Source organism: Anarrhichthys ocellatus, unplaced genomic scaffold (genome assembly GCF_004355925.1).
Source record: "Anarrhichthys ocellatus isolate YVR2014 unplaced genomic scaffold, GSC_Weel_1.0 scaffold35, whole genome shotgun sequence".
In the NCBI taxonomy this organism is placed as follows: domain Eukaryota; kingdom Metazoa; phylum Chordata; class Actinopteri; order Perciformes; family Anarhichadidae; genus Anarrhichthys; species Anarrhichthys ocellatus.
In genome coordinates, this window is record NW_022280065.1 from 3,359,495 (window position 1) to 3,369,043 (window position 9,549).

A 9,549-nucleotide genomic window follows, 5' to 3' on the forward strand; every position below is an offset into this window, starting at 1 on the left:
ACACACACACACACACACACACACACACACACACACACACACACACAGTGCATTTAGATAAGATGAGATCATCATCATATAAATGTGTTTATATAAATATTACACATACTGCGCTAAAATATTTTATATGCATCACCAACTCTTACTGTATTTACAAAGAACCACTGGTAAAAATCTGACAACATTAATGACGGCAGATGGCAGAATAAGGGGCTGTGGTGATGGTTCAAAGATTTCATATTTTGGCCATGACTTACAAAACATTCCCAAACCAGACGCTGATCTCATTTGAGTTTTCCAAATGACAAAACTACAGCTTGATCAATCTAATTTGCAAAATACAGCACCAGCTAAAAGTAAAAACCAGCAGATAACTCACCCACACCCTGTTCCGGCAACTTCCTCCAGATCTGTGCTGACACACATACACACTCCGACACAAATACGTACTAAACATCTAACTCACTCAAACAAACAGATGTTAGGGTTTGGTCACTGGTGCAGTAAACCAGATTCGTCATCAGAATCAGAATCAAAGAAGGGAAAACCAAGTTACTACACCGAACTGTACCTAAAACAACATCTGTTGAGTTCCAAATAAATCGTTTTGGAAATACTTTAAACCAGTATACGTTATATGATTAGTTATCACAACGTTTAACAATGTGACACTAAAATGGTTGATGTTAAGGCTGTCTCCTTCTTTCTTATGTCTCTATTTCTGCCCATCTTTCTCAAAGTTAAATCAAGTTAATAGCCTTCTGAAAATACGCTAGAATTAACCATCAAAGATATGTCAGCTGAGCACAGTGCCCTTTGTAGATAAGATGGAACTACACTATACATAGAGGTATCTAAAATTAATATATGGAGGGTTAGTGCAGAGGTTTTAAATAAGGAAACCTCCGTGCCCTTTTGTGTGTATTCTCCTCCGAAACACAACATGTAATCTTTTTGAAATTGGTTGAGCTACTTTCCACGCACCCGATGACAAAAATAACCTGTTACAGTACACAAAGACTTGTTTGTCTATCATCGCCCCTTAAGTCCTTACAAATCAACCTACCTACCTATATGCGTAAGGCAGATCCGCAACTACAATGTATGACTTCCATTAGTTGGCTCGAGAGACAAAACTGCACTCTGTTACATTTTCTCAACCTCTCTTTCATGCGTTTCATTTCTCCTCCTCTCTTCTCCCTAACCTTCTCTCATATCACCCCCCTGCTCTGCTCTTTATCTACTTTTCACCTCCTCTTTCAAGCCGTACTTGTTCTCTCGTTTTGTCCTCTTTTCTGTTTTGACTAGCTTTTCTTTCTTCACCTTCGACACGCTTGTTTGCTTTCTTTCTCTCTTTCTCAGCCTTTGGGCCATTCTGGCCTCTGACTAACAACCCTGCTGTGTCACGGAAACACACACACAAAGTTAAGTCATTTATTCCCTGAAAACCCCTAATTTTGGAAACCATGTGTGTGTAGGAGCGCGTGTACATTTACACTTCTCATAAACTCAATCTATGTCTACCGTCATAGCAGTTTTAGAACTATCTCACACAGATCAACTGGCAGGACAGTCTGTTGCGCGCGCACACACACACACACACACACACACTTAATAAAAGGCAGATGTCATGCATGTGAGACTGAGGAGGTAGCCTCCATGCAGACATGTAGAGGCTGTCCAGGAGCTTTAACTAACAAGTTTGTCTGCATATATTTTAGAGAGGAAGCTACATTGATGCACTCGACAACAATTTCACCAAGCAGTTGCTGGTAAGCAGGTTTTGTTGTTTTATAGAACTGAAAAGAGGAAAAGAGGGCCGCTTCCATAATGGAAGTGGTTAAAGCTGAGGTAGGCAGTTTATTTGTTGGCATCATAGAGCAAAAACTCCATAATAACCTCACAGCTTATTGGAATTCAAGTGGCCTGGGAGAAAACTAGACTACTGCACCTCCTCTTGTGTCTGTTTTTTAGTCTTTAGATAATCAAGCATGCGACGGGAGACTTTGACCAATCATTGGGTCGTTTCAGAGAGGGGAAGTTCCTATTGGCTGTTCTGCAAAATGCAGATGAATGTGCACATCCCTCTGGTGAAAGCCTGATTAAAAGGCAGAATATCCTGCGGAAAAAGTTGCTATTCCACCGTTGCAAACAGCTGCCTTCACTGCAAAGCACCGAGGAAAACAGACTTATCAAAATGAGAGTCTGACAATATTGATGAAGCGTATCAGAGATGAAGAGAAAACGTCGCTAATAGATTAGCCTTCTGCTCACGGCTATGGTTAGCAGAACACCAAACTATTAGCAACATAGCTACTGGTGCAGGATGAAGGCTGTTTTTTTTATTCTGGCATTTTATTTTATTTATTATTTCCCTTTTCCAGAAATCTGCCTACCCTGGGGTTGACTTAGAATAAGCTGAAAGGTTAACCTGCCTACTCCAGCTTTAAAAGTAGTGATTTCAGGTCTGCAGGACAGATCAGCCAGTGTTTGTAAACTTGCAACAACTTTTTCAAAATGTATAATCAGATGGAGTTTTTAAATTGGAAATTGGCACAGTCCCATGGACAGTAAATAGGTCAATGATGTTGAAACCTGTTAACAGACACTAGCGTTTGAACTTAAACTGGACCATATGTTCATTCCTCTGACCTCACATCCCAGTGAAAATCACAAATGGAGCAGTGCATGTTCACAAGAGCTGTTCTGGGACACAGGAAGAGGGTGAGCTCATAAAATGGGTGACATGTCCCTTTAATGGGAACCAGACAACATTTACAAGGTTGTGGCTGGTTTGTGAGAAAACCTGAGCTCATCATTCATGACATGAGCCAGTGGACACATTTGCATGCAGTAGGAAATGACTGAGGCATATATTACCAAGACAGTCTTTAAAGTCTTTTACTGCTTTCTCTTTCCTCCCTTGGGAACACTTTGAACCAAAAAAAAAAAGCCTTTTATTTCAATAACGCATAACAGTTATGATCACGTTAATTCTACCTTAGATATCTAAGAAGTCTGTCACCAGCAGTGACGTTAATGTAAACACACAGACAGCAATAAAACAGCAATAGGAGCATGGCAATATCGTAAAGATTGTCAATGGACAATGAAACTGACTTATCAGTTGAGCAAAACTCTTAACACAGCAACGTGAGAATCAAAGACTGACCTTAACTTGTCTCGATCATTTCCACTGGACACACGGTGAAGTCACACACACAAGACGGTAGCTGCAGATTGCTGTCATAACTCTGTGAGCAAGTCTAAACGCTGCAGCACCAAGTCCAGCACCGTCTCTAACTGTTGCAGTGTGGTTCACCGCTGTCTGTCAAACTAAAACCACTGGCAGCGCCACTTTCTGGACTTCCCACTTTTCAAAATAAAAGTTTTTTTCAGGGATCTGGCTAAAGAGTACCTCGGCGCCATCTAGTGTGAGTTTTGTCTACTGCTACATGAAAAGACATCAATTAAAAAATACATTTATGCGATTTTTATGAAACAATAACTTATTGAATTACCAGATAAATCAATGCAGCCTGCTTTATTATTACACAAATGTTACACAAATACAAGCCATGAAGTAGCTGTGATGTTTTCTCTTTACAACTGTTTATAATTGTTTCATATTTTGGTTGTTAGAATGGAATATTTTACTTTGTATTTGTCTTTTAAACTAAATATGAGAACCTGCCCCAAAACTACCACACAAACATGTGATGAGAATGAAAGAATGCTAATGCTAATACTAATGCTGGTAGTAGGCTGGTAGTGGGACCGCTGCCACCTGGCAGTGGTACAGTGTAATGGATGCTGCACTCCAGGGCCGGCACTCAATTAGTCCGCCCCTGGTTGTTGCAGCGAACCTGACATCTACTACAGGTGGCACAGTCAGTACACTGACCTCTGACCCCTTCTGAGGAAGAATCCCGGGCCAGCCAGCCACACAGGAAGAGGCCCAGGGACAGAGAGCTTGGTGGCTCCTTCGACATGGTGACCCACCAGCTGCATTTTGTTTCCAGACTACAATTGGATTTGACGGTGTGACTTTCAAACTCCAGCTTTTCAGTCTTGCACTCTTTGAAGCAGGCTTGACACTAGATCCAACACGACATCGACAGTTAAGAACTTTTCCTCATCTTTTGTATCACCTTGGCCAACAGTAGAAGATACACCAGCAGGGCCAGTATTCATCCTGTAGTCACAGACATAAGAGCCACAGAGACTAAGTACACTGTGTCATGCACAGCTTATTTTTCTGGAGGTTTCAACACTCAGACCAAAAACTCCTGTTATCATACTTTTAACATTGACTACGTTTATGCACCAAATATGTTTTTTGGCCTTCTTCTGAAAATGACAATACTCCTACACCGCTGTTTACCTGGCTCATGAAAATGAATATTCCACTAGTATTCCTGTACGAATATCCAAAAATCTATTAATATCCCAAGTCCTTCTTTATGCTTAAAAGTAGGAGTGTTTCTCCTATTCTATTATTCTCCCCCAGCCCAGGTCACGTCTGATTGTAATTGGGGGCCATTTAGGCAATAATACTGAATCTAATTCAGGATTTAATCATTTATTATGCATATGTAGTCTATTGCAGTGTTTGAATACCTCACATGTCATGACAACAAGGTTGTCACCTGTTGTGTAATTGTTTAATTTATTGTAATGCAACTGATCAGGTTTTATTCAGTGATTTATATCAAACTGTTTCATCGGTTCTGTTCTGCAGCTGAGGTAGCCCGACTTTCAAGTAGGGAAGAATTAAATATACATTGCAAATGAACTAGTATTAATTCTTTAAAAGAAGTTTAAATGAAAGAATCGAGATAGTGTATGAAAATGAGAGAGGTTTGCTGTTCCAGCCAACCAAACACTGCAGCCTTTTAAAGAAGATAGCAGGAAGAAGTTAGAAGAAGTAGCTGTTATATTTGGGACTTTGACACTTAACCGTGTTCTCTACAACCCTAAGCACTCAAAGACCCACTGCCAGCCGACACATCTCAACATGCTGAGATCCAGCCCGCCTAAAGAAGCCTCGTCTATCACCTGGGTTCTAATATGCTTTAACTCAGACTAAAGAACTTTGAATCCTGCACAACAGATCTCTCCTCTGCTGCTTTGCCAGTTCTGCCTCTTGTTCCATTCTTGTGTCACTGACCTGCTGCATCTTAAAGAGATAGACTCTAAACTTTAAAACAAGAAGACATTTTGAGAGTAGCAAAGGTGCCATAGTGGCCCTTGCAGCTACAAAGGGAGGTGATGAGATGGATGGAGAAACCTTAGAATGCAGAAAAAGTTACACAAATATTTTTTTTCTCTTTATAGGAAACATCTCTTTCATTTTCAGTGTAAATAATATGGAATAAAGAGAACAATAATGGAGGTTCATTTCATGGAGGAACTTTATTTTGAGATTGTCCGTGAATACAATAACATTAAAAAGATCGGTGGCACAGTTTTCACATCATCTGAAGCCCCATGTCTCATCCAGTAACGTTACTGGTCTCATAGCTCTGAAACAGATGTGCCATCAGAGTTAAAAATGATAACGATCGCAGCTCAGCAAACTGAACACTTTTCTTGCTATGCTATAATGTGCCTTGGTGATCGGATGTCTCCTTCATACACAAAGCAGAATAAAGAGTTATAACCGATAATGTGTGTAGAGGTCTGTGTTGTTATAGCCTATACTTAAACACTACTACTGCAGTAACAGGTAGTGGCCACGAGGTGTCGTCTTAGTACCTGTGCACAGAGCTGCAGCGTTAAAGTGATGTACACATTAACGCATCAATAACTATAATACAATCATGTAAATGCACTGCACATTATTCTGAAATAGGCTATTCTGTATAATGTTTTCGGTACTGTAAGGATGTATTGATGCTTATACTTTTATTTAACTTTGGTGAGAGTTTGAATGCATAACTCGTCTTTGTACTTTTCTGTTACTTCTGCTCTTACTACAGTTTGAACATGTAAAGTAAGTCCTACCTACACATTCATTCATTCATTCATGGGCTGTTGTGTGCTGTGCCTGAGGCCGGGCTTTCCTCTGAGGGAGTAGTTTGCTCTCTCTCTCTCTCTCTCTCTCTCTCTCTCTCTCTCTCTGTGTGTGTGTGTGTGTGTGTGTGTCGCTCCCAGCAGCGGCCATATTGGAATGCTGGATGTGGACAGGGGAAGCAGGAACAGGCGACGGGAGAGGGAGAAGGGGGAGATAGGCATGAGCGAAAAAAAACAGTAACTATATCTACCCCTTAGCTCCACAACTAAAATAACGGACTCTTCTCCGACTGTTGGCAGCTTCTCCCGCCGGTAAAGAAACACAAACCTGTCGGACGTCCCCTGGAACAAGTCAACGTGAGTGATATTGTGTGTTTTGTGGATTATTTCAAAAGCTAAAAGAAAGTATGGGATGCGGTTTGTTCAACGCTCGCCCTGGCTGGCATTAACGTTAACTTTGCTGTTTCCTTTCCCCAGTGTTCAAACCATTCTCATTTGGGAAATAACTAATAAATGAGCTTCGCTTTAAAGCAATTTAACTAGGACGTAGTTCAGCTTTTTAGTAATTTGAAGCAGTTGAAGAGTGACCGACTGCCACCAAAACTGGTCTCCACATTAACACGGAATGAACGTGAGGAAACATTAACTCCAATTTATGGCAAGTATGTGCGTGTAGCGGATTAACCTACATGTAGCTCCTAAATTAAACATCTATTTCAAGGGATTTTTTGTGTTCTCTGAGTCAAGACTTCAAGGCTGTTTGGTTACCTTGACCCCCCCCCCCCCCAAACAAACTGAACTCTTCCATTCTACCTCAATGGACCACTTATGTGCTCTGAATACTTCCATAAAGCTAATCTATTGGCCCAGTTATTTAAGGCTACATAACGGTGTTAATAAGGTGTGTGATATGATGAGACTCCCTCTCATGTTGCTGTTATTATTTGGTTAATCAGGTGCATATCAATGTTGTATAAGTTATTTATATTCATCCACAATTGTAATCCTGCACTTTAGAGCTGAAATAATTAGTCAAAATATGAATTAGTTCGTAATAATCTGCAACAATCAATTGTTTCAGGTGGTCGGTCGACTGAAATAGCAAATATTTACTGATTCTGACTTCTCAAATGTGATGATTTGCTGCTTGTCTCAGCTTAATGTTGCATATATCATATTATTATAACATATATTTGTGGTTTTGGGGCTGTTGCTCAGAGAAAACAAAGATATTTGAAGACGTCGTAAGCCAGGGTCCCCAGAACACGTGATGACATTTTTCACATTTCATCGAGGAAACAATGAATCCACTAATCGAATCCATGGAAAACACGTGTTTTAGGCCTCTGCTAACACAAACAGACTGCTGCTGTAGTTCATTCTTATTCTTGAGAACCTTAAAGTTCCCTAACATTATATATCTAATTTCTCACAGAACACAATGGTTAAAGGGATATAAGATACGAGAAAGTTTAAGTGAACCATCTCACAGACATGCTGCTCTGTGTTTCTGCGTTTTCCCAAATGGTGAAAGATTGCTGGAGCCTGATTTGCCTCCACTTCATATTCAAGATGCAAGAAAATGCTAATGAGTTGCAGTATCCTGAGGCTACTGATGCCTCAGACCTACAGTATACTAATAGGAGCGCTGTTTTGCACACTTATATTTGCAATTCCGTGGACAAGCTGAACCTAAAGCAGCGTTTAGTTTACCGCTGGGATCCAGGACTGTTAGTGTGGGGGATGCAAAGTTCCTTCAGGGTCATGGTCTGGGTTGTGGATGCATCGCAGTCACAGTTTGGTACATTGTAGGTAAAATGCAAACACATTGTACATCTGAATAGCTATTTTTTTTAATTCTGAGAAGAAAATCTGTCCCGGGATGACGTCCTGCAGACACTACTTCCTCCACTACGAGCGAGTTTTAATGATGTTTCCTAAATGCTTGTTCAAAACGCTGCTAAATCGTCTCACCTTTAAAACATTAATCTAAATGTCATTGATTGTAAATTATATCCGCAGAGCTTGCTACAGGTCTCACATGGTATTTCTTAATGAGCAAACAAGGCTCACACCGTTAATGAGCTTATCCACTTGATGAGTGTTTAGTTCCACTGCAGCAGCATTCATTCATTCATTCATTCAGCTCACTTGCCGTGACCGAGTGCCACAACACCTGCAGAACTGCTTCTGTCAGCGATCTTTGATGGTGAATTTGTACGGACAGTGACAACTTACTGATCCCATTTTTATTAATCCATACGAACAATAGCAAACAGCCTTTTAAGTGCGTTTAGAATAGATATGAAGTTTGTCTGCTATCATTGAAACTCGTCCCGTCCATGTTTTTGTCTGAACGCTGCGGTGAACTACAACCACAGTCTACTAATTTAGCCTCATAGGACCAAAATGGATGCAGCGTAATCTTTTTATCTGGTGTAGAAACATGTCATTACTGCGAGAAACAAAGCGCAAAAGCATGTAGTTCTGCTTCAATTTGTGACATGCATCATCTTTGGGAAATGCCTTCATATGGACCCTCTACTTTACTTTTTAGTGTTTTCTTATTTTGAAATGTTTAATTGAGGCTTTTGTGATGGATGTCAGTAAGTTGGAAGGAAGAACTTAATGCGCTTCACAGAGAGTAAATACCTCCACCTTTGGCTGGTCTACAGCAGGCTAATACAGGCATGGTAGTGGTGTGTGTGTGTGTGTCTGTGTGTGTGTAAATTTTAGAGCAGTGCAGGAGCCCTGTATTTATAGAAACACTTGACTACACTCAGAGATCATACGGGAGCATTCATTTACATGGCAGCAGATAGGGTTAGGGTTTTTTAGGTTTTTTTTTGTGTGTGTATATATTCTACTCAAGTTCGTTCTGTCCAATGGATGAGCAGACAAGGACAGAACAACTGTAGAGAAAGACAAAGAGGGGAACACTAACAAAGACAACAGTCTGGTCTCTGTAGATCGCAGTATGTGTGTTGTGACTCATAATGACTCCGACTAGTGATATTAGCAATCGCTGCAGGTGTGTGTGTGTGTGTGTGGAGGTATGTCGGTCCTGAATACGATTATGTGTCTCCTTAATATGCGTGTCATGAGGAATTCATTCAAACCAAATTAAATTATTCGTCCCGATGGGAAGACAACAACTCTCTTCTTGAGTTTTCAGTTTGAATATTTATTTTTTTAAAGAAGTTGTTTGCTGTTTTCCGACCAAACACGGCGGCATTTATTTAACGCGACAATCGGCCGCTTCATACACGCACGCACGCACACACACACACACGCACACACACACACACACACACACACACACACACAGCAAAAAAAAAAATCAGTTGAATGGAGCAAATGGTGAACTTTGTTTTGCACCTGTAACTTTGTGTGTGTGTGTGTTCATGCTAGCTGTGAATGTATGCATCTTATAAATTTAGCTTCCACTGTGTCTTCCGTGGAAATTATTCCCCTGCATCCTCCTGCATGTGGTTTCAGCTGTGGAGGAAAAGGAGTGTGTGTGTGTGTGTGTGT

The 9,549-nt window shown here is 40.6% G+C and overlaps 2 protein-coding genes across 4 annotated transcripts in view; one reads left to right on the plus strand and one right to left on the minus strand.

The window, feature by feature from the left end:
* Positions 1-3,311, minus strand: part of dennd3a (DENN/MADD domain containing 3a) — a 20,481-nt gene extending 17,170 nt beyond the window's left edge. The window contains exons 1-3 of one of the 3 annotated variants that reach the window (XM_031866570.1): positions 3,173-3,311; positions 380-2,932; positions 163-164 (exon numbers count right to left, since the gene is read on the minus strand). In XM_031866570.1, coding sequence (XP_031722430.1) covers positions 163-164; positions 380-426 — 49 coding nt within the window. In that variant the 5' untranslated portion in view covers positions 427-2,932; positions 3,173-3,311. The remainder of the gene's footprint in view (positions 1-162; positions 165-379; positions 2,933-3,172) is intronic. The other 2 variants (XM_031866573.1, XM_031866572.1) reach the window with 2 other exon arrangements.
* Positions 3,312-6,189: 2,878 nt separating this feature from the next.
* The window catches only part of ptk2aa (protein tyrosine kinase 2aa), a 50,767-nt gene continuing 47,407 nt past the window's right edge, over positions 6,190-9,549 (plus strand). Inside the window, exon 1 of the mRNA XM_031866353.1 lies at positions 6,190-6,372. The gene's annotated coding sequence lies outside the window, so the exon portion shown is untranslated. The remainder of the gene's footprint in view (positions 6,373-9,549) is intronic.